The 26,844-nt window shown below is 35.2% G+C and overlaps 2 protein-coding genes across 5 annotated transcripts in view; one reads left to right on the forward strand and one right to left on the reverse strand.

The window, feature by feature from the left end:
* The window catches only part of LOC110467069 (uncharacterized protein C12orf56-like), a 51,697-nt gene extending 42,052 nt beyond the window's left edge, over positions 1 to 9,645 (reverse strand). For all 4 annotated transcript variants that reach the window (XM_021523963.1, XM_021523962.1, XM_021523961.1 and 1 more), the window contains exon 1: positions 9,243 to 9,645. In XM_021523963.1, coding sequence (XP_021379638.1) covers positions 9,243 to 9,491 — 249 coding nt within the window. In that variant the 5' untranslated portion in view covers positions 9,492 to 9,645. The remainder of the gene's footprint in view (positions 1 to 9,242) is intronic.
* Positions 9,646 to 14,952: 5,307 nt separating this feature from the next.
* LOC110467073 (F-box only protein 7-like) lies at positions 14,953 to 25,683 on the forward strand. The gene is made up of 10 exons (XM_021523973.1): positions 14,953 to 15,108; positions 16,205 to 16,835; positions 20,056 to 20,311; positions 20,859 to 20,942; positions 21,193 to 21,282; positions 21,753 to 21,805; positions 22,396 to 22,519; positions 23,636 to 23,673; positions 24,342 to 24,519; positions 25,098 to 25,683. The coding sequence occupies exons 1-10, from the start codon at positions 14,996 to 14,998 to the stop codon at positions 25,268 to 25,270; spliced, it is 1,740 nt and encodes a 579-aa protein (XP_021379648.1). The 5' UTR covers positions 14,953 to 14,995; the 3' UTR covers positions 25,271 to 25,683.
* Positions 25,684 to 26,844: the final 1,161 nt, after the last annotated feature.

Genomic DNA, 26,844 nt, shown 5'->3' on the forward strand with positions numbered 1-26,844 from the left:
ATGTAACTAAATCAAAATATATGTACCTGTAACTAAATCAAAATATATGTACATGTAACTAAATCAAAATATATGTACCTGTAACTAAATCAAAATATATGTACATGTAACTAAATCAAAATATATGTACCTGTAACTAAATCAAAATATATGTACATGTAACTAAATCAAAATATATGTACCTGTAACTAAATCAAAATATATGTACATGTAACTAAATCAAAATATATGTACCTGTAACTAAATCAAAATATATGTACATGTAACTAAATCAAAATATATGTACCTGTAACTAAATCAAAATATATGTACATGTAACTAAATCAAAATATATGTACCTGTAACTAAATCAAAATATATGTACATGTAACTAAATCAAAATATATGTACCTGTAACTAAATCAAAATCAATTCAATTTCCAGTGCTTTATAATTCAAATAAATAGAATCCATGTTACACAATGTAATAAAAAAAAATCTATTAATTCTTCCTTTAGATTTTTTGGGAAATACAGAATACACTTGACTATCATTTGCAAGATCATATGTATGCTATTTTAATTTAATTAACATGCAATGTAAAATAAATTCTTCGAATAATGCTAATTTAAATTCTACACTATTTTATTGTGTTACTTGTCTATAAATATTAGCCAATAGTCTTTTTTTTCCTTGTGTGTATTTACTTTAATTAATACTTTTCCGACAGTATGAGTGCAGTATTATGTGACTATACTGTATTTAGATTTTGTAATTATATAACCGTATACACATATTCAAATGAAAGAATAAAAAAATGTCCATAGTACTGGGTATTTAAAATATTTGTATTGCATGTCACAACTCCCATTATAAACATCAATTGGTAACAATTTCTACAGTATTCAACCGAAGTATATATAAGTTTATAAGTACATATATAATTGTATCAGGCAATCTCTTCCATTAAATAGTTATATTAGGGCCTCTTAGTTTAATTTGTTGACATCCCAGTCGAAGTCTTGCACACATCGATGATCATAGAAAGAAAAAGATGGTTATTACAACACATCAGTCTATTTAAGTCCGTTGTTGATCAATGTCTACAAAATGGCACGATCACCCCATCATCAACAGGTCTGGACTCACGCGATGTGACTGACATCACCGTGGTGATTATGTACACACTACCATGGTTACCTGACAACAATAATGGCCGCTTCTTTAATTGTTACAGCAGAAGATTAAGTGATGCATCAATCAAATATAATCTCCATGGAGACAAAATAATGACATCCTTATGTGTTATGACAAATCTGGGCATGTCGAGCATAGCTTTGTATCTGTCTCAATAAACTTTACTGATCCAGAACAATTTATTAGCTCTCAAAATGTTGCAATATATACAAGGTATCGTCAGTTATGAGGCAACGAAAAAAAAACCATGATTATATGAGTGATTGACTATGGTCTATAATCAATCCTCTACAACTACATGTTGTACATTAGATCTCCTGTTGAGTACGGTAATCACTGACTGTATTATGGTGCACTAGCTACAGCCCATGGTTCAAGCTTGATTTAAAGTTTCTACAAACTTCTGTGTTTTGTTTTGAAAGAATGTTATTTTTTTTGCTATTTAGGTTGATCACTGTAAATTCTATACACAGATGATTTTAGTTCTCACTTTCCCTAATTCTATACACAGATGATTTTAGTTCTCACTTTCCCTAATTCTATACACAGATGATTTTAGTTCTCACTTTCCCTAATTCTATACACAGATGATTTTAGTTCTCACTTTCCCTAATTCTATACACAGATGATTTTAGTTCTCACTTTCCCTAATTCTATACACAGATGATTTTAGTTCTCACTTTCCCTAATTCTATACACAGATGATTTTAGTTCTCACTTTCCCTAATTCTATACACAGATGATTTTAGTTCTCACTTTCCCTAATTCTATACACAGATGATTTTAGTTCTCACTTTCCCTAATTCTATACACAGATGATTTTAGTTCTCACTTTCCCTATGAGATGTATTACAGGACAGCTTTGTGTGACGTTGTCATTTATTCACATGCTTTGAACGTCATTGGACCCAGCTGACTTTTAAGCATTTAAAAAGCGGTGGAATCGATTAAAATCTTAATTTTATTACCTAGTGCACAACAGCAGCAGAAGAGTATCGGGAAAACCAATATGACATGGTACATACATTCTGTATTTCTACCAATGAATAATGAATTAGGTATACCTGCGTACTGTGCTTATGGAAATAACTTCCTTCACATAAAAATATGTACCATTTCATTTCAAAGCACAACATCAATAAAAACATTACAGAACCTTACAACTGTTAACTTACAATGTGAGCTAGCTCATTATAGGTAAAAGACATCTTTTGCCTTAGGACTGCAGAAGTTTTATTCACTATGATCATGATATTTTGTTTCCCCCTTGGCCTGTAATACATATTGAATGGTATTATCTGCAATCCTGTCAGTATTTGGTGTCAATATATTAGAAGGGTCTGCATGATGACTGTTTTCTGTATGTATAAGGGTGTCATTATAAATAAATCTTTTCCCATCAAATATTAGTCTCCTTGAAAGCATCTTCCTTCAAGCTCAATGATACACTTTATGGTGTAGTTTCTCCTGAAGATCTACTAGAAATGTGCCTATAGGATACCAATCTCTGCTCCAACAGTATAAACTAGTTAAAGTAAGGTCACAGAGAATAAGATAAATGGTCAAGGTTACATTAAGTCCTGGGACATGCTTTACTTATATAGGAGTATTACATATGTACCAGGTGTAGTTAAATGACTCCAGCTGTATAGTACTTGTAGTACCGTATATGAATATCACATCACTTTTCACATGTGCGTTAATATATAACATCGGTTTACACATGTGTATGAATATATAACATCAGTTTACACATGTGAATATCACATCACTATACAAATACGTAAATGAATATCACATCACTACATTTGTATAAATATCACATCACTTTACATAAATGTGTATGAATATAACATCACTATACATCACGTGTTCCAGCTAGGATTTGAAAAGGGCAGGGCACTCACCAGAAAAAGGGCACTTTTTAGCATGTCAGATGGATTTGGGGGCAATCAATGTATAAGTTACTTAATATTTGTATTACGTTTTCATTTTATTTTGATTTTTGTGTTTACTTTCAACTATATGATTCATGATTACCATGAAATGATTTTGGTCTATGACAGTACAATATATGTATTCTAATTTTAATTTCATACACAAAAATATCACTTTAATACATGTCATGTGTATGAATATCTTATCATTTAGAACATGTGTATGACCATGTTAAATCACTTTACATACTGTGTGAGTCTTTTAATGTATAAAATCTTGAAATATTTAATCGAGTTTCGTGGATCAATAAGCACACAGGATATGTCAAATGGCTTTCTCGTTGTCATTTTTATGTGGGATACCTCAATTGAGTGCTAGCATTTACAACGCTGAATAAAGTCAGAATTAACCAATTGATCTTTTAGAGAACCGTGACATTAAAAGGCTGCCGTGGCTTTTTTCATAGATCACACCATAACGACAACCTAAATATTGATCTTTATTTCCTGGTATCTCTTCTGCCCTGTGTGACACACCTGTGAATCCCCCCAGTTATCTCTTCTGCCCTTGTGTGACACGCCTATGAATCCCTCCAGGTATCTCTTCTGCCCCTGTGTAACACGCCTTTGAATCCCCCCAGTTATCTCTTCTGCCCCTGTGTGACACGCCTGTGAATCCCCATATCCTGGTTGTACCTGCTATACAGGTTATTTACACAGGTACATTGTAGCGTGCCTCGTTAGGCAGTATCAGAGCTAATTCTATATTTTTATCTTGGAAATGATTCAATAATAAATGAAGTGATATCATCCCAAATCATCAATAAATTACAAAGCAAGCGTCTGTTCGACTCCCAACAAAATTACTCTGATGATCATACCTATCCAGGGATATCAGGACATCCAGAAAATGATACACAACAAGCAGGGAGAATATTTTTTCATGAAAGTGTACATTTTTTTTCTTGACTGGAGGATGCAGTCGTAAAGATCGTGATATGCCTGCCTATTTCTTTGGGGAATATATTTTTAAAAGGAAACTACACCTTCAGGCTTGCAGATTTTGATGAACAAAAATATAAAGATGAAATAATTAAAAAAAGAAACAAAAACAACAGAGTTCTGAGCGTAAAACTGCAACCAGACCAGGCCAAAATCATTAAGCAGTCAAAAGAAGGATAAAGAGGTTCAATAGAATAGCACAATAGTTTTGCATTATTTAATTGTAAATGGTTACTGTAAGAACAGGAACAAATGATACTTAAAACAATTGCACGACCCAAAACCATAATAAAACATATGTAGTGATTGACACGCTAAAAGACATAAACATTATTTCACAACTTCAACAAGACATTTGTGACAGCTAGCTGTGTAAGTGTAAAACACCAACTATACCTACATCCATGCATGTACTACAGTGTTTTGAGATTTACAAAAGCACAATGCACTCAGAAAAGATTTTGGGTAAATTATTACACAGGGATATCAAAAGTGGGCTCTTGGCAAAGCCTAAGTTTTAGAAATAAATTCATCTGGCATTTTCTTGTTAAATTTGTTAAATCAGAAGAAAAGTACATATATCAAAGTATTACAGCAAAAACAAATTCAAGGACCCATTTGTTTAAACATTGACAATGAACTTAACATGCTAACTGTATCCTTGGTACATTGATCACAGGTCTGTGTCTTATACGTTCATCATTGAAGGGAGGGAAGGGGATATTAATGGATAGAATGTTTCACTTTGATAGAATTTGAGAATTATTCTTCCAATATTCAAATTGCCATTGACATGTATGTTTAAGCTGTTAAGCAGCATTTAACTAAAATTAAATAGTAGAATCATCCCATAAGGACTTAAATAGTCGACTGGCAGTAAACCATAATAAATATTTAATGGGCAGTAAAAGCATATATGCAAAACACAAACAAACATGCACTAGTACTCGTGCCAAACAAATATAGGAAGGCTATGTGTATAACAATGTAGATATGTACTGGACTTAGACTATAGGAGTACCCTGTATCAAAATACAGTAGTAGACAGTCAGTGATATAAAAAATACAGGTTGATGAAAACATTTACAAATAAATTATATCATTGTTTGGTTGTGTTTTATCTAGAGGTAGATCTGTAGGTCTATACTTAGAACTTGTATAAAAATAGGAAGCTTGTACACTAAATCAATGACTTCTTGTGAGCACTATAAAAACAATAAGATTGGCAGTAATCAAAAGATACAATCAGGCAATTGTACAGAGTTATTTGAAGTATTCAATTGAGCTGGTGAACTAGTACACCACTTAAATAACCTTGTAGATTATCTCCCCTGTTCTTTATTTAAGACCTTTTTTACTGGGCTGGTGTTTTTGTATATTTAACATCTACCTGCAGTAACGAGTATGTGACCCGATCATACACCTGAGTATTCAATTGACTATTGTCCCATTCATAACACCCGTCTTTCTAACGGAGGTATACTTTAAGCTAATATTTGTACAGTCGTTTGTTTTTCTTACACCCATATATGATATACAGTGAGTATTCAATATTACATACACATCACAGGTACCAAAATATTGTACATGTACCTATATATATGTGTAAGAAATACAACAACCGTGTAAAGTAGTGGAAATGTATTGTAGAAATTAAAAGGTATCGGTCAAGTTGTCCTGTTTGTAGTCCAGCAGCGTGGAACAATGTACATATATATACATGTATGATGTATTAATGGTGCTGTGCAAATATTGGTTGACGTACAATAGTGTAGTGGCTAGCTGGGCTGGCCGTCACTAGCAGCACCTAGCACCTAAAGCCCCTACAGTGTATGTCAGTAGCTACTACCCGAGGTCCTCAGGAATGTATTTTACATACGTACACTACCATACAATAGCAGCACCTAGCACCTAAAGCCCCTACAGTGTATGTCAGTAGCTACTACCTGAGGTCCTCAGGAATGTATTTTACATACGTACACTACCATACACTAGCTGCCAGTGTGGTCTTACTATTACCGTTTGCTTCCAGTGTGGTTAACATACATGTAGACTAAAGGTAGTTTTGTGCATGGTTTTATCAACCTAAAGGTAGTTTTGTGCATGGTTTTATCAACCTAAAGGTAGTTTTGTGCATGGTTTTATCAACCTAAAGGTAGTTTTGTGTATGGTTTTATCAACCTAAAGGTAGTTTTGTGTATGGTTTTATCAACCTAAAGGTAGTTTTGTGTATGGTTTTATCAACCTAAAGGTAGTTTTGTGTATGGTTTTATCAACCTAAAGGTCGTTTTGTGTATGGTTTTATCAACCTAAAGGTCGTTTTGTGTATGGTTTTATCAACCTAAAAGGTAGTTTTGTGTATGGTTTTATATAAAGTACCATGACTTCACCATTTGATACCATTTTCACTGTATCATATATATACTGTCTGATGTTGAAAGAATAGCAATAGTGCTACAATTAACTCAGCTAGAGGAGGTAAAATATATAGTTTTCTTTAACATAAGTGAGAGTTAAGAGAAAAGGTACAAGTTATTATACATATAGTACATCAAGTCCCAACCAAATGGCAGCTCTTATATATGTTCTGTATCTTGATGTAATGCATTAATCGATTACCCCTAGGCAACTTAAGTAGACTTTAACATCCATTTATGGGGATGAGTTCATTATTGTCTACGGTGGTGAAAGGGTGAAACCGGATACAGATTTAGCATTAATAAACACAACAGTGAGCTAGCATCATGAAGTAAATTCATTGAATTATAGATTATTATTTTCAAATCCTCATCTTGACAAAATCAGTGACAGCTAACCCAATGATACAAATGATTCCATCATGTGGTGTCAGGACAATGTAAAATGTAATTACAAATCCAAGTGTTCTCTTTTTCACTTTACCTCAATATATAGACTCAATTAACACATAGATATGTCCACAGCTATACCTTTTACAACACTCATTTTTATTATTTTAGCATTTATATCAAGATTTTTGGTGGTATATAAAGGTCATAAATATATACTGGAAAAATAAACATATAATGCTTTACATAATGTTTGCAAAGAAAACAAATGCTGAAAACTATAAATTTGGAATGTATAGATTTTAATTATTTCTTATGTATTGAATTTACAGTGTATGACTTCAATAGCCATTCAGAACAAATATCAATGTGCTATAATGCTACGATACATATAGGTAAATGAGTTTAGAGAAACATTGGACAGAGTACCTAAATTAAAATGTTACTGGACGATGTCAAGCAGGCCTCTAAATACAAGGCTTTTATCAATGTCTTAATTTTGGCCCTGACAGATTTGGGTATTCCCATTTTGGTTTGTTTGTGTTTTACGTCCTATTAACTCATTCACCCCTGAAATTTAATAATGAACTATTCCAACCTTTGTATTGGAAGAGTTCAAATGTGTCTTTAGGGGTGAATGAGTTAACAGCTATGGTCATTTAAAGACGTGCCAGGATTTGGTATCCCTGTGTCAGGATGTCATTTTCACACAGTACTTGTGAAGCAAGGATTGGAAGATGAAAATATTATGGTCAGACAAAAGGATGATGGGACCATGTTGGGCTATACCAAAGAGCAATGAGAATGTGATGGGCCAGACTGAAACCTGGAACTTCTGAACTCTAAACAGATTCCATTGTATCACTTTTCACTCCCAAGACTTTGGGCAAAATCACAGAAAACTATATATATTTGACAAGTGTTCCTTCCATTCTCATGTTTTATATTCGAAAATTATAAAACAATACTGAACATAATAAAACTGTTTAACCCTTTCACCCCTTGTGTACATATGTAACTTTAGTAGGCTCTACCATGCATTGATCTGGATGAGTCCATTATGGTCTACAGTGGTCAGAAAGGGTTAAGGATGACAATCCAGACTCTCCTCAATTCAACAATATATATTTCAACTTCCTGCCCTCAGTGGTATAATATGAAATATATGCTTTAAAAGATCACCTAAGCTACCTGCATATATATATAGACATTAGCGATTGACCAAGTGCAATTACATCATTTACATTGCAGTACTGCATGTCTAATTCCTTTTGATTTCTGCCTTATAATTTGGCATCTTTTGAGTTGATTTAATGGTTTCATAATAATTATTCATTATTATTAATTCAGATACCTCATGAATTTTTATTTCCAGTAAATACACAACTTATCCTCTACTCTCCAATCCCCGAGTGATTGTTACTATAATGTATAATAAACACACTTCAGTGTATTCAATGATACCAAGGTTAAAGATTTCTTCAATATCAGAAGCATGTCACACAATTGAGGACAGAATTGTAACTGAGTGAGACATGCTACTTGATAAGTAATATTAGTAGTAATACTTCTAGAAGTTCTGAGGCAGTAATTACTTGAATTTGATTTAGCTGTCACTGATGGAGAAGCAGCTTACCCTTCCAAAACACCTTATGGTTAAATTCCTAAATAATCTTTCTTTTGTTCATTATTCTGACCAAACTGTATCCAAGTTGATTTCGAATAACAGTTATGTCAACACTTCTGTTACCGTGTTTTTTATACAACATTTACCAGAGGTACAAAATTATCTAAATAGACACTTTAATTTCCCGCACTTGTGACTAACAATTCCATGTTAAAGAGGTCGCCATTTTTCCAATGCCTTCATTAGTAGGAGTTGAACCATCTTAGTTTTCTAGGGACCTCTGGTTTTAATTTCTAGCTAAATTTTACGCTCTACTGAATAATAAGCTAAAGATAAATTCTCCCTAGCCAATTCGTTAGGGAGAAGCTAGTATTTTATCAGACAATTAAATAGATTAGTTCTCTAAATATTGGGGGGAATTATCTACAAAGGTTTAGGAGAAAAACAGTTGTTTAAAAAGTTTATTAATTGGCATGTAAATTACTTTTTATAATTCCCAAAAAATGGTGAATATTTATTATTTCTTGAAACTGAGTGGGCACTATCGATTACATATTTTTGACAACATTTCAGGACAGTGGTACTTGTCAACATCTGTTTACCTGTTCAGGTAAATTCCAGATAACAATAGATCTAATGAGACACATCTGCTAGTCTAGTGACTAGTAGTGTACAGGTGTACGCTTGACTTACCAATTCCACAGCGACGATGTCTTTCAAATATACACTCTCCTGTAGATTTTTGGGAGGGTTTTCTGTTAAGTAGATGGACTCATCCCCCAGGATCACGTATTTGAACGCTTTGTTTTCCTTTTCGGACACAACTATACATGATTCGTATGCTCGCACACGCTCGAAAGCTTCGTCCGAGAGATTTCGCTTCAAATAACTTTCTAATTTTGTGTTCTTTTTAAATAGTGATTCGGATCCACTTCGAGCCATTCATACCCCTTATTCTTCGGTTTAACTTAACGGGGCATCCACGAAGCAGGAGGTTTGTGGTAAGACATGCTTTCCATGTAAGTTGTCAACATTTTCACTCTCGTTAACCATTCGTTGACACCGCTGCCAAGCACTTGCCGCTATGTAATTACTATGCAGGAAGTTCGGGTCATAGGTCATGTGCTTCTTTCTTACCTTACCAATGGCTACTAGAGAACTACGACGAAGGGAAATAACTTTTTTTTTTGGGAAACAACGACATAATCAGTTGAGACAGAGACACATTTAAAATCATTAATCAAAATGATTATTCTGTATGAAATAATACAGAAATAAATGAATGAGTGATATAGCACGTACTGCAGGGGGGGACCCAGGAAATAATTTTGGGTGTTGCCCAAAATTTTAAACTAAGAAAAAGACAGAATTTTTGCACTTATCTAAAAAAATATGAGAACTTCATGTATACTACATTCTGCCACAAAAAAAAAAATATATAGAACTTCTTTATTGCCTCTTTATTGCTGAGATTGGGACAATTATAGTTGCATTTTTTTTTCTTTCTGGAGAAGTAATCCTAAATTTTTCATGCACTACCGAGCGCAAAAGCAAGAATTTATAGGACATTATTTCCATTGACAAACAGATCGAGTGAGGCAAGTAGATTCAGATCATAATGCGCGATTCTACATGTTTTTGTACATGTAGTTCATCGATATGAATTATGATTTAATTGTTTGTCTTTCATTGTGAAATAGTATGCATACATATGAACAAGGGCCTAATGAAAAGGATGTACACGCCAGGCTTCTATGCTCACATTGGTTGTTAATCACCTGATGAAGTGATGTTAAGGAAGGTGCTTCATTGTCTTTTTAAATTATATCTTTTAATTGATATAATAAATCACTCCTGGAGATCTTGTGTACTTGGAAACCACCGGTGAAAAGCCTATGTATACCTAATTCCAACAGATGGTATAGTCAGTCCGGCGGAGGGGACTATAAACAGTGTCCCGTGTAGGAGGGTCCAACCTGCACGTAAAAAATCCCTCTGTGTATTGTCGAAAGAGTAGGCGCGTAAACGCCGACACAGAGGATAGGGATAGATTAGATTGCATTTATTCTCAACGATTCGACGGATTTCAAAAATATAGGAACAAAACAAAACACAAAATAGAGTAGGACATAAGTAAAGGACAGCCTGGATACGGTACACCCTCCTCCTAGACCAACGCCATGATATGATACGACCGGTGATCTCCCCATCCTTTTTTTATATAATAAAAACTCCAATAAGACACATATAGTATAAGCCCAACAACTTATAGAACCCCATAAGAACATCTACTAACAACCATTTTTCCTTTTTCTTTTTTTTTCCTTTTTTTTCTTAATAAGACATACACCAAAGAATTAAGGGTAAATATCTGCATACACCATAGGGACCCCTCGGATAATCTCAAACTCCGGCCAAGTCTGACAAGGAAACAAAGTACTGTACCTAACGGAAGCAGAGACGTTTCCCTATTGTCGGGCAGTAAGAGACCCGAGGTACATAACAAATATAATATATATACCTCCCTATAAGAACAGGAATATATGCAATAAATACACTTTAAAAATAAACAAATATTTTTATTTTTTATGTACATATATACATTAATATAAGCCACATTGGCCAATTTCGAATCCCCTCAACGACACAAATACATTAGTAAGGATCAACAATCACATATACATCATCCGGCAAGACACACCATTTCGTCTCCAAATTACAACACAAGATAAGGATAGGATAGAATAGACGACTCCAAACCACCCTCGAGGGAAGGCAACTTCCCTCATGCCGACCGAACACTGACTTCCGTCAGTGAGATGAAACCCGTAAGGGCGGATTCATGTAGGCGCGAAACCCGTCATCCATCCATCCAGATGGTATAGTCCTCTCCCAACTGACGGGTTGATCACCACACCGTGACATTAGAACAATAAGATTAGATAGAGTCAGTCCGGTGAGCCCTGACCACTGGAGACCCCTACTAAGAGGATCAATCCCCTTTTGTTTAGATCATAAGTGCAGTGTACTATTGGAAAAAGCCATCCATGTTTAAATTTATACAATTATTGTGTGTTAACAATACTAAGGAATTATGTCAACTTGGTAAATATATTTTTGAAGCTAATAAGTTAGAAATCTAATTTATTTACTCCACTCTCTCACTGTGTATTGTGAGCCGTGTTGTTGTGTATATTATGCATTGTATTGATATGTTTGTACTGATGGGCCGTAAGGCCGAAAGTTAATAAATGAATTGAATTGAGTGTAGTGGACTCCTTGTTTTGGCAACACCCTTAGGCATATATAGATATTCAAACTGCTGGCAAAGGGAACCCTTAGAAAAATCATAGTTCAAGGGATGGTCGATATTAGAAGAATATCCCATATGAAATAGAGGAAAGTCTTCAAAAACCTTGGTCCAGATTATTTTTGGACACAGAAAAAAGGTTGTTGCCCGGGTAACTAGGGCAACACCCCCTGGGTCCGCCACTGCGTACTGTGTATACATACAGCCAGAGACGTATATATGTTATATAATATAAATACGTCTCTTATTCAGACGAATGCTTTATATTACTAGACACTATAAAAAATGGAGACATTATGTATTCCTAACACCAGAAACGTGTATTGCTTATAAATGTGTTAAAGGAGGTACCAATTGAGTCACTGATGTCTTGTTTTTTGCAATAGTCGGGGAAGCTATTGAAAAAAACAAATAGGACATTGTCAACTCTTATTAAGCGAAAAGGAGATACGCTGTTTTATGTTTTGTTTTAGGTAATAAATACATTGAGATCTGTTTTGTGACGGATATATTTCAGCATATATTAAACTCATCCTACAAAACTGGCGCCTGACAAGCAGCGTCCCGACGTATATGAAGGTTGTTGGTTCTCAACTTTCAACACGTGCAGGCTCCTATTGTATATCATTATAGAGGCGAAAAATGTACCCCTCCCCCGGGTAGAACTTGATGAGGTTGAGTCTGTTCTTCTGTGTTTTATGCCGTTGCCTTAGAAAAAAATAGCGTCACATAATAAAGTAGAATTTGCTTCACATATAACATACAGTTCCTTCGATTCTTCTCGTAATTAAGTTTTAGTAACACAACTGAAGTCTCAACAATATATTTTCAAAAAACTTCTCTTTCTCAGGAGTCAACCCTGTTATATGAGGCGATTAATGTGGGAGCGCCCTCTAGAGCACTGGGAACTTGCTCTCGTGTCCTCTACTTAGGGACACAAAAGCAACACAAACATATCTGCCGATTACTCAGCTGCACCCATTGCAACATTTAGGATCTTTATGTTTTCCCTCCTCTAGCTTCCAAACACCCTTTTTCTTTTCTATCGCCTTCCTTGCCAATAGATTCTGTCCCCAGGCCGGGACATGTATAAATGTACACCAAAAGTCCCGGAATACTCTGCTGGATGCCTTCGGCAGGTATTGCAGAGAGGCGCACCGTGCAATCTACTGTCCTGAAAGCACAGTGGAACGTCTTGAAATGACTTCATTTGTTCAGAGGACATTAAACAAAAAATAGAACCAGAGCCTAACCCTTTTTTAATCCTAAGATCAATATAAGTCTAAAGAGAATTTTTCAATGATGCGCTCGTCTGTTCACCAAAAAGTGATATCATAATAAATCGTATACGCATCATAAGTTGTCTTCTCTTTACCTCTTCGTCGACACCGTTGTTAGCTTGAAGTAGCTAATATAGTTTTTAATAGTTTTGTTGTTGTTTCCCTTGTTGTTGTTTGTGTAAAGGTGAAAAATTTATCTTTACCAAGTATATCAATGTTGTTGATTATTTTATAAACCTCTACTAGATCATTGCATTTTCTTCTATATTCCAGTGTAGGTAGGCCTAATCTTCTTATTCTTAAATCATACGAAAGGTTTTTTAAAGATCGAATTCTTTTGGTAGCTCTGCGCTGGACATTTTCCAAGGCTATTTGGTCCTTTTTCAGAAAAGGGGACCGGACCTGGGTAGCGTATTCCAAGTTGGGCCTAATGAGACTCTTGTAAAGTGTAAGAAACATAGTTTTGTCCATGTAAGTAAATGTCCTAAAGATTGGTCCTAGTGTGCGATTTGCTTTGTTAACAGATTGACACACATGGTGGTTAAATTTCAGTTTGTTGTCAATTGTTTCACCTAGGTCTCTCTCTTTAGTAACTTTCTCATACTGTTCACCTGAGGGGAAGTAATATGTAGAATCTTGGTTTAGGTTACCAATATTTAGATGTTTACATTTTTTGGTATTAATGTCATTGTTCAATCTGATGTCCATTGAACGATGTTATCGATGTCAGTTTGTAGTCCTGCAGACCCTGTTTGCCTAGAGATGTTTTTGAATAGTTTTGAGTCGTCAGCAAAACGTTTTACTACACTTTGTTTGACTATATCATGGAGGTCATTAACGTAGATTAAGAAAAAAGGACTGGACCAAGGACACTACCCTGGGGCACACCACTCGTTACATCCACCAGACCAGACAATTCACCGTTTATGGATACTCGTTGTCTTAGATTTGAGAGGAAATCTTGAATCCACTGGAGGATTTTACCAGTTATTCCGTACCGTTGAAGTTTTTTTCAGTAAGCAGTTGTGAGGGACCTTGTCAAATGCTTTACTGAAGTCTAAGTAAATAGTATCACTATTTTCTCCTTTATCTATTTTCTCTGCCCATTGTCCATTACTTCCAGTTGGTTTGTTGTACAGGATTTCCCAGCTCGAAAACCGTGTTGGTGGAGAGTGAAGAGCTAGGTTGCTATTGTCCATGTGTTCTACAATTTTGTCGCGTATTAGTCTTTGTAAGGTTTCCCTTGATATAGATGTTAGACTTATTGGGCGGTAGTTATAGTTTTCAATTTTGTTGTGGTTTCCGCTCTTGATGATAGGTGTTACATGGGCAGTTCTCCAGTCGTCTGGAATCTTTCCTTCATCAATCGATTTTTAAATATGATCTCCAAGGGTTCAATGAGTATATATGTCTACATGTACTTCAATACATTAATTCATGATCTTTGAACAACATGCTGAAAGGCTTTTTAATTATTATCAGCTATTTTTTATCTCCTGTTTCATAAGTTATCATATCTTATGCTTCATTTTGAAGCTACCATTGTTTTATTAATTATTTATATATTTTAACGCACTTCTGTGCACTAATTCAAAGTATGGTTAGCTTCATGTACTATTTGTAATTTTGAATCCATCACTTTATTAATGCTATTTTGTGTGATGAGAATTAAAACATTATTTTTTAGATGAAAATTAAGTGTATGTCATATTTTAATACAACATGGACATTTCAGTGGACTGGTCAGAGAACGGAAAAATTGTGTGTGATCTATCTATTTTTCAGGAATATTAACAGAGTTATCTTCCTTGCCCGGAAGTAAACAAAAACGAATAGTCAGAGCTCTGCAGTTGAAAATGAAGCTCCGTTTGAAGTTTGGTCTGGAAACAAAAGTTCAAGAATTAGATGATGCATGCTCAGTGTCAAGCCTTTATAATGTTGTGTATGAACTGTTTCCGCAACTGAAATGGTAATGATTGCCGAATAACGGAGTAGAGATGACAGACGCCGCCCGCGGCTTCTGCAATCATACCCTCTCCCCGAACAACACAAAATATGCAGTTGTAGTTTAGACAGTGTCTTACACTCAAACTTCATTTTTGTTTGTGATACATGCTAGACAGCACCTTCAATGTTAAGTACTGATCCTCTTGATTTGTGCTAGTGAATGTGTGTCTTTATTTATTTTATTTACACTCAAACCTCATTTTTGTTTGTAACCCTTAAAGTTAAGAATTTTCCGTAGATTGTTTCGCCCTTAAAAAAAAATAAAAAAAATAGGGCGTTACATTATTTGGTATTTTCTTTCAATTTTAAATGGGATACGAAAAGGTCTTTTTGTCAGGTTAGCAATAAAGGAAGCCGACTTTGGATGAACAGGTCCAGTTCATTAATTTGTCTCAATACAGACAGAGTCTCCATTTATCACCCTATGAGATAGACCAATTTAAATTCTGAACCAGAGGGTTCCAAAAGAATTCTGTAACAGGAGAAAGAGAAATGCATTGGCCAGACCAGGGTTGTGACCCGCTGAACTCTAGGCAGATGCTCTACAAAGTGAGCTACACAGTCCAGTTCCGCTACAATTCATATAATAGTCATGGTCACATCAACCAACTACAGCATCAAATTTAGGGTCATATTGAAACAAGGAACGATCAATAACATAAATCACATAAGTTTAGATAAGTTTGATGTAATTAAACAACTTTGTTGAACCCTAACTGTTATCAGTGTCCATCTTGATTTTGAAAAAAATATTGCGAGCTCAACACACAAAATGTATACTTTCATGGTAAATATTAACAACTCGTCTCCAGCCATGATATAAAATATGCTAGCCCTGGACATCAGGTTAGAAGATTTGTATGTGCACCTGTATAATCTGATAACTATGTATATGTATCCCCAATATGTAGCTTACTTATACAAATACATCAAAAATATATGGTAAGTTAGACTAGTATATTTTAAAATCTGCTTGCGAGATAGTGCTTTAAATGTGAAATTGTACAACTCTGATTTATATTTTGATAACTTTCTTAAAAACTGGTGTTTTGTTTCAGTGAATTCAAGTTAAGTCTTAACAAGAAAGATGCATTGGAAGATAACAAGACTCTGGCTAGCCAAGGAATTGTGTCTGGGGACCTTGTTTATGTGGTGACCTCGGTGAATGACGATACAGCCAAACCTGTCTGTAAACAGCAACTCTTGTCTAAGGAGTGGACAGATTCTGTTCAGCAGACATCCGGAGTAGATAGTCAGGGTAACTTTACACAGACAGTACGTACTGGGGCTGCATCTGCCTCAAGCTCCTCTCATGCAAACATAAATGTCAGTTTAGCAGCAACATCACAACTTTCCGAAGAATGCTCAAACTCTGACAACATTACAACTTGTAGAGGTCTCAACCAGCAATCGATGTCAAGCTCCTCGGAGACAAGCACTCAAGGTCAGCAGGAATCTGAAATGGACACACATGAACAGATGACAAACATCATAGAGGAACGTGTGGACCATGCTGTGGTCAACAGATATTTGAACGAACCTGTGTTATGTCGTGAGAGCCATGGGCTGGTAGTTCCAGCCATGCTTAGCGATGTGTATCAGACTGCTGGGATCTCGTGTTCTGCCGAGGCCATGTGTACAGTTCTACATGTCCTGATGCTGGAGACAGGATATACAACTGTTAACAAGGTGATTGTGTCAAAAGTGATTTTAAAGAGAGAGTGTGTGCATGATTGTTTAGCTTTTTAATTTAACTAACTAGATAATATATACTAAAGTATATTCCAAATAGTCAACTTTATTGAAACAAACTTACCCTATTAATTTGAAGTGATGTTTTGGTTCCTAGAGAAGTAGATAAGTTTTTTAATTTTACTTGATAGTTACATAAACTATTTATGTTTGTAATGAATATTCACAGATGTCAGATATATGACATGTACAGTGGTGGTGTGTCAGATATATGAACATAAACTATTTATGTTTGTAATGAATATTCACAGATGTCAGATATATTACATGTACAGTGGTGGTGTGTCAGATATATGGCATGTACAGTGGTGGTGTGTCAGATATATGATGGTGGTGTGTCAGATATATGACATGTACAGTGGAGGTGTGTCAGATATATGATAGGTACAGTGGGGGAGTGTCAGATATATGATATGTACAGTGGTGGTATGTCAGATATATGATATGTACAGTTGTGGTGTGTCAGATATATGACATGTACAGTGGAGGTGTGTCAGATATATGATAGGTACAGTGGTGGTGTATCAGATATATGATAGGTACAGTGGTGGTGTATCAGATATATGATATGTACAGTGGTGGGGTGTCAGATATATGATAGGTACAGTGGTGGTGTGTCATATATATGATATGTACAGTGGTGGTGTGGCAGATATATGATAGGTACAGTGGTGGTGTATCAGATATATGATAGGTACAGTGGTGGTGTGTTAGATATATGATATGTACATTGGTGGTGTGTCATATGTACAGTGGTGGCGTGTCAGATATATGCCATGTACAGTGGTGGTGTGTCAGATATATAATATATACAGTGGTGGTGTGTCAGATATATGAACATAAACTATTTATGTTTGTAATGAATATTCACAGATGTCAGATATATCACCTGTACAGTGGTGGTGTGTCAGATATATAATATATACAGTGGTGGTGTGTCAGATATATGAACATAAACTATTTATGTTTGTAATGAATATTCACAGATGTCAGATATATTACATGTACAGTGGTGGTGTGTCAGATATATATGGACAGTGGTGGAGTGTCAGATATATGATATGTACAGTGGGGGTGTGTCAGATATATGACATGTACAGTGGTGGGGTGTCAGATATATGATAGGTACAGTGGTGGTGTGTTAGATATATGATATGTACAGTGGTGGTGGGTCAGATATATGACATGTACAGTGGGGGTGTGTCAGATATATGATATGTACAGTGGTGGTGTGTCAGATATATGATATGTACATTGGTGGTGTGTCAGATGTACAGTGGTGGCGTGTCAGATATATGACATGTACAGTGGTGGTGTGTCAGATATATGATATATACAGTGGTGGTTTGTCAGATATATGATATTTACAGTGGTGGTATGTCAGATATATGATATGTACAGTGGTGGTGTGTTAGATATATGATATGTACAGTGGTGGTGTGTCAGCTATATGATATGTACAGTGGTGGTGTGTCAGATATATGTACAGTGGTGGTGTGTCAGATATATATGTACAGTGGTGGTGTGTCAGATATATGATGTGTACAGTGGTGGTGTGTCAGATATATGACATGTGCAGTGGTGGTGTGTCAGATATATGATATGTACAATGGTGGTGGGGCAGATATATGATATGTACAGTGGTGGTGTGGCAGATATATGATAGGTACAGTGGTGGTGTGTCAGCTATATGATATGTACAGTGGTGGTGTGTCAGATATATGTACAGTGGTGGTGTGTCAGATATATATGTACAGTGGTGGTGTGTCAGATATATGACATGTACCGTGGTGGTGTGGCAGATATATGATATGTACAGTGGTGGTGTGTCATATATATGACATGTACAGTGGTGTCAGATATATGATATGTACAATGGTGGTGTGTCAGATATATGACATGTACAGTGGAGGTGTGGCAGATATATGTCATGTACAGTGGTGGTGTGTCAGATATATGATAGGAACAGAGGTGGTGTGTCAGATATATGATAGGTACAGTGGGGGTGTGTCAGATATATGATATGTACAGTGGCGGTGTGCCAGATATATGATAGGTACAGTGGTGGTGTGTCACAGATATGATATGTACAGTGGTGGTGTGTCAGATATATGTACAGTGGTGGTGTGTCAGATATATATGTACAGTGGTGGTGTGTCAGATATATGATATATACAGTGGTGGTTTGTCAGATATATGATATGTACAGTGGTGGTATGTCAGATATATGATATGTACAGTGGTGGTGTGGCAGATATATGATAGGTACAGTGGTGGTGTGTCAGCTATATGATATGTACAGTGGTGGTGTGTCAGATATATGACATGTACAGTGGAGGTGTGGCAGATATATGTCATGTACAGTGGTGGTGTGTCAGATATATGATATATACAGTGGTGGTTTGTCAGATATATGATATTTACAGTGGTGGTATGTCAGATATATGATATGTACAGTGGTGGTGTATCAGATATATGATAGGTACAGTGGCGGTGTGTCAGATATATGATATGTACACTGGCGGTGTGTCAGATATATGATATGTACAATGGTGGTGGGGCAGATATATGATATGTACAGTGGTGGTGTGGCAGATATATGATAGGTACAGTGGTGGTGTGTCATATATATGATATGTACAGTGGTGGTGTGTCAGATCTATGACATGTACAGTGGTGGTGTGTCAGATATATTATAGGTACAGTGGTGGTGTGTCAGATATATGATATGTGCAGTGGTGGTGTGTCAGATATATGATATGTACATTGTTGGTGTGTCAGATGTACAGTGGTGGCGTGTCAGATATATGACATGTACAGTGGTGGTGTGTCAGATATATGACATGTACAGTGGTGGTGTGGCAGATATATGTCATGTACAGTGGTGGTGTGTCAGATATATGATAGGTACAGTGGTGGTGTCACTGATGTACATGTATGGTTCATTCAAGTGTATAACTATTACATTTTAAGACTCCAACATTGACTTCAGTTGTTATGGTAATTTTTTTTATTAAAACATTTTTAGAATATCTATATATTCACCCTATCAGTATACTTTCCTCCAATATATAATTACATATCCTTGTGTTCATGACTAGCAAGCTGCACAGCTTTGAATTCTTAACATAAATATTTTTTCTATCTTTCATTACAGAAATCTTCTGTTCCTACAACTTTGACTGAAGAGCAGGTTGTCTCTCAGAAAACCCCAGACACTGGTACTTTACATACTAGCTGTGATGAAACTATTGCTGACAATTCCTTCCCTGACAGAGAAATGCCTGTGGGATGGCGTGACAAGCCTGGCCAGTACTCCCTGACCTACACACATGTACAGCCCAACTGTACGGAGGAGAACCCATGTTTTGTTGTTACCTGTGTCAGTATGGGTACAGTCCTGGTGGTGCATGGTGAGCATTATAATTTATATATGGGCTGCTTTAGTTTTTCATGTTCCAAAAGGTTGCACTAGAAATGTGGTCTTGTCTTCTGACAAGCCTTGACCATGTCTTTCTAAGTCGATGTCTGTATATGTTTAAAGGTCTACTGGGATGTACGCCTGAAAATGTGAAAAGTATATTTGAAACTAGACATTGTGCTTTAAACGAAAATGTCTTTTGTCTTTAACATTGGGAGGAAATTTAAAATATCCAAGTCAGAAGTAAAAATTAAAAAAAATCAACAAAAATTCTAAATAATTATCTTGAACAAAAATACATCAAAAAATAAAATGTGCATAGAAAAGTTCTATGAATTTAAACCATTTATCAAAAATTTAAGATTGAAATATCCTACACACGACGTCATTTTTTGAGTATGTGATTTTTAATAGAAACAGGGTTATTGTATACATGTACAACAGTGTCATTTGTCCCCTGTACCTTTCTAATAAGTTCACAAACTAATCCTGAATCTAATTAATGATTATATCAATATGTTGATACTTTTAATTTGAAGGTCGACTAAGAGGAACTGAGGACAACTGGTCATGTCACGTAAACCTGAACACAAAAGATTTCATCAGAAACACAGATCATAAAGGTATAAAGGGGAGATAACCAAGTCTTTGTTACAAGCATGATTTTACAGCCAATAGTTTGAATAATTTTACTGAACTTATCAAATTCAACACCATTATTAAAAGTGTGTACCCTGGTAAATACACAACTTAGTATGCATATCATGCTCACGGTACACTCGGAAAGGTCAAGATGTTAACAAAATGTCTTATAAAAAATATGGGATTGTATTGTAAATACTGTTTATAGACAGTGTGAATATCTTTTGATAGGAGCTTGTGGCTGTTATCAAAACTTAAAGAAGTTGTCTAGGGTGTTCAAGGATTCCATAGCCCTACCCATGCTGCAGCAACACAGAACAGGTATTCAACTACATATTACTGTTACATATCGGCTGTCAACAGTCCAGTGAACAATTCCACATTCATTTAAAGGCATTTCTTTGTTGTAACCCCCTCCTTGTTGCTTTTCTCTTGAATAATCTAATACATGTAAATGGTCTGGATAAAAAAAAAAAAAAAGTCATGTGACTAAAAAATATATAAAAAAAATATGACAATTTGATTCACATGACTGTATACTCATATATAATTTAATAAACTCTTGTGCAATTAACACATTTCACAAATAGCTATTATTTCTAGTTCCATTAAACCATTTTTATTTTTTAATCAAAGCTGGAATTATAGGAAAATCCTAATACTTTAAAGGAACACTAAGTTGTGGCCAATCTGATGGTTTGTAGGTACTTTGACTTATTGATATGTACATGGTTGCAGTAGGCTGATATTGAATGACACATATTATATTGTAATACATGAACTGTTCACAGGACAGGGGCTTCCTCCTCTCTATGGAATCTTCGCCGTCAGCCATGAAGTCAAGGTAGGTAAGAGAGTGAATAGACATCTGCTTTTTAATACGCTGTGTGACTAGATAAATTAGTCCACTACCTGTGAAACCATTGGGGTATAGGGACTACAGGATTGGACCATCTCTATCTGTTCCCTATTCTTGTCCAGGCTATAACAGCTCAATATTTTTTAATGATGCGTAGCACAAATGGATAGTTGTTTCATCATTTAAAGCGTTTCTCTAGACAAGCAAAATGTCAAATAAACTTTGGCCTAAAATTTTGACATTGAACTTTAAAACAGTCTAAAAATATGCCATGACACACCTCCTAATGATGGTATCATTGTAACGTCTTATAAAAATATTTCCATTGTTTAAAAATTTATACAAAAGTCATTTACTCTTGACAATTAAATATTTAAAGACAAATTTGTTTGAACTTTGTCCTTTTATGATCTTGATATGTGCTAATTTTGTAAGATCCAGAAAATACATTTGTAACAGATGATCGGACAACACTGTACAATAATACATGCCATTGAGACGGGTATATAAAGTGCACGTGTAATGTTTCAATATAAGTACCTCTGTTAAATTAAGAAATTGTATACTGGCTTTAGTTGAAGATCCTGGGAATGTTGGATGTTGTGAGTTTGCTGAAGTTGTCGGAGACTTGTAAAGAGTTTAACCATTTGTGCAAGGACAAATATGTCTGGAGACGAATTTACCTGAAGGATTTTGGCAGTAAGTTCCATAACTCAAAATTCATAAACTCATAACTTTAAAGATAGTTTGGCCACCAGATATTGTTTAGCTTAAAGAGTTACATTGGTGACAAAAAGCTGTGTACTTGTATATAGATTGTTGAACGAACAAAAATTGTTGGTAGTATTTCAGGAAAATGGGTTGTGGAAAGGTGGGGATGGGGTACAAGGTTATATAAATATTTTAAAGACTAATCCTTAAGAGTGGATTAAAGGATTTTTACCTAATTTGCATAAAATATCCTGATCTAACGGGATGCAGTGTTGTATAAATGAACTGTATAGCCTATCCTTAGGCAGGGTTGTGTAGCCCAATAGGAGAAATAAAGGTAAACTTTAGAGGACTACACCAGTACTTGAACGGTATTGGTAAATTTGATAAGAAAAAGTCCTGAGTCAGAGAACTTTAATTTTCTATAAAGAATGAGGCAGAGAAGGGGGGACTGATAGAGGCAAAGGTGATAAATCTTAAAGTCAGCTTAATGATGGGTTATCGTGTTATACCTAAACAACCTTAGAACAGAGGAATGGGGACAAATAGACGCTGAAACACGTTTTAACCTCGTTACCAAGTTTCTTAAGGTCAGTTAATATGAAATTCACTGCAACTGGTCATCTCATGGCCCTAGCTTAGTATTGTTGATTTTCCAACTGATTCAAAGTCCAAGATGGCCACCATGGCCTCTGTTTGACAGCAATGATAGCAAATCAGGAAATTGACGTTTTGGCTTTGTTTAGTTAGTTGTTGACTTGTTGTAAATTTGAAAATGTTCTTGTACTTAATTTCAAAGTTTCTTGCTTTATTTCTGGGGTGGCTCCTTTATTGGATAAAAATAAATAAAAAATAAACGTGAAAACCAATCTGATTAAAACCAGATTTTGATTCCACTCCTGATACTCTGCGTTCCAGTCAAAGCGTAGAGTATGGGGAGTGGATTCAAAGATCTGGTTTTAATCAGACTGCTTTATATTTCATTTACATGCAGAAAAATTGAGAAACCAAATTTAGTGGGAATGATTTAAGTTTTACTCTTTTTAATCAAATTGTGTAAAACTTAAACATTGACTATTATCATAGTACACTATTTCTTTCCAGATCGAAATAACAATACTTTGGCACAAGACTGGAGTAGAGTAAGTATATATCTGGCTGCTGTATGAAGAGGTAAAAAAACCCCCATACATTTTCAGAGCATTTTTCAACAATTTACAGAGAATGAAAATGATGTTTAATAATATCTGTTCGGAAAGGTCAGCTTTTAGTATGTGGCAAATATTTTCTGGTTTACATTCCATTTATATGTTTTCAACGAAAACACAGCAGAACTCAAGCCATGTGTCACATGTAAAATTGATATAGTGAAAGTGGTAAACCTAGAGATGCTGAACACTGATGCCGGTGGATCACCTGGCGTACACCATTCTTGTGGACAGTCTAGCCTTGGCTTAATTAATGTACTACACAAGGAGCTTCTGACTGTGAATACTTTTAACATTAAACCATGTGTCTGACACTCCTATGTTTAATCTGTGTAGTTCAATGCAATGCAACACTATTGGATTTATTTTTTATGATTCCAATTACAATTCTTTAGACTAGGTTATGTATAGTGGCTTCAATATTTGAATGGAGTCATTGTGATGTCTTGTCAAAAACAACTGGTAGATATCCAATGCTTCCTTCACGATTCAATTCAGAATAAAAGGTCCTATTATAATAAATAAATATAACCTACAAAGCAGTTTATAGGGCTTATCTTCAGTGCAATTCACTAACCAAGGATTGGGGATTGTTTTGACAGCTGTACAGACAAGAGTACAAGTTGAGGAAGGAGAGGAGAAGAATATGGAATAGAAACCCAATGCCAATGTTTGGTCCGCCAGTGCTCCCTTCCTTTGGATTACCTCCCCCTGGACCATTCCATCCTGGCTTTCTAAACGGGGACCATGACCTTGATCCAGTTACTGGCCCTTTCGATTGTGAGTTCTTATAATAGTGATAAATACAGTGACATGGTTAAGATTTGTGTTTTATTTTCTCACATGAATGTGATGGCATATAAAACTTGTGGCAATAGGCGTGCTGTTTCTAGTTCTGCGTTACTTATAAGTCCACTGCTTGTTAGTGAGCCATATGTTTGTACAAATGTGTTACCAACACTTAATTACCACACTCAGGTTTCTTGCACCTATTTAGATGTATTATGCAGTAATTTTATCACAATATATCATTGTACTACTACAGACCACAGTTAGAGATAAGATGGTCTCGCAAAATATAATTATTATACAGATATTGTGTTTACATCAGTTTTATGGAAAAAGACAAGCTGCATTTTAAGTGAAATTTTCCGGTAGAAAGGCAATTCTTTAGTTTTCCTTTAGTTTTCTTGTGTCACGAAAGAAAAGTTAACATGAACCAAACATGTTTTAAATAAACAATTATTTCAAAATTTGTTTTCTTAAAAGAAAAAAGTCTGAATTTTGAATTTTTGGCAGTGCTTCTGTTTATTCTTTTCAATAGTATTCAACTATGATTAATCTTTGGACCATTACAGGGAGACTGATGCCAAATTCACAGCGTAATCAGCCGGGCAGTGCCTTATTCCGTCCCCGGTTTGACCCTGTGGGGCCCTTACCTGGTCACAATCTCCTACCAGGGAGGAGCAGTAGTCATCGAGATAGAAGGGGGCCTTTTGGTGGAGGATTTGGTGGAAGGCGGATGTTCTAGGGACATTGTGCTTTAATATGTCAAAATATGCATTATATATACATACGGTAGACTAAAATTTTCATGATTTCACTCTCGTGTGTTCATTCTGTTTATTTATCAATAGGCACTGTAAGAATTACTTGATGTCACTTATGTAAAAATAAATAACTGATCAACAGAACTTGACAAAGTAAATGCTTTTCTGTTCAGTATTCCATATCATAGTGAATTAAGAAATAAATTTCAAGGAGTAAACAGTTTTTACCAAAGTATTGACCGGAAACCAGTACATATATATATATATATATGCTTCCCAATCCTATTACTTGGCAGTAACTCCCCTAATCTTGGAAAGAAATTGTAATACAATGTACTGGGATAAATAAACAAGAGGCCCATGGGCCTTAATGGTCACCTGATATATCTATACAGAGAGTTGATTTGGTTTTTAACATGAACAGAAATATTATTCAAAGTGACAAAAAACAATAAAACCACCTTATTCAATATCTAGCATACAGATTTAAGACTAAAAAGTATTTGAAACTAGCACCTCCGATTCTAAACAAGGAAAATAAAGAAATTTTAGCACACTGACTCCTTTGAGTCCCACTCTACAGCCCTTGCTCAAAATTTTCAAAGTATCAAACTGTCAACTTAGGGTTATAATTCCAATCAAGTTATTAAGGTCATAGGAGTGTATTGAAATAGGAAGTACATCCCTAGTTGAAAATCCAATGTAGGGAGACAGAATCACTATTTCCGCATAATCTAATGTTTAATATTAAAGTGATGAATATTGTATGCTTATTATTGACATAACAGTGTGTTCTTTCAATATTTAAGTATTGCAAAGCGATCCAGGCATTAATTCAGTTGTTTTTTAATCAATGAGTCACATGTGTCCATTTTTCTGTACTTCAGAAACCGGCTACCTATTTCACTACTGTGAAATTTTTCAAGAACGATAACTCTTGCATTCAATTACTACCTGGTATGTGTATATGCTTTTATTATAAAATGACAATTTTTAATCGTTTATAGATAATTAATTGTACACAATTTCAGCATTTATGAAAATGATATACATTAATACTAGTATCATTTTTATTGACATTATTTTGCCAAAAATTGTGTTTCAATTTTTTTTCAAAATTCACTCCTTTTTACATAAATTTCCTTTTAAAATCCTTAAAATTCTGACAACCTATATTTTTTTTGCGGCCGAAAATTTTCATTACTTCAAAGCAATATATCTACAAAATTTGAATAAATTCTACTGAGAAATGGCGACACAATCCTATTACCTTAACATGCAATATTCAAAGTATCATTTGCCTTTATAAACCATAAAAAATTTTGCCCCCCCCCCCCCTCCTTCCCCAGGTGGTAAACGTGAGACCCTAAGGTCATAAACCTGAAGACCCTTCCATCTATGAAGAGTGTTTGATTCTACCATATCTGGGTCTTTGAGAAGAAGATTTTTGAAATTTCAGTCAATTCAACCCTTTTTGGCCTCACCCATCAGCCCCGGGGGGTCCGTCAGGGCTCATATGTGCATACCATCAAACTGCTACCCATTACTGATAACC

Source organism: Mizuhopecten yessoensis, unplaced genomic scaffold, assembly GCF_002113885.1.
Source record: "Mizuhopecten yessoensis strain PY_sf001 unplaced genomic scaffold, ASM211388v2 scaffold11157, whole genome shotgun sequence".
Lineage (NCBI taxonomy): Eukaryota > Metazoa > Mollusca > Bivalvia > Pectinida > Pectinidae > Mizuhopecten > Mizuhopecten yessoensis.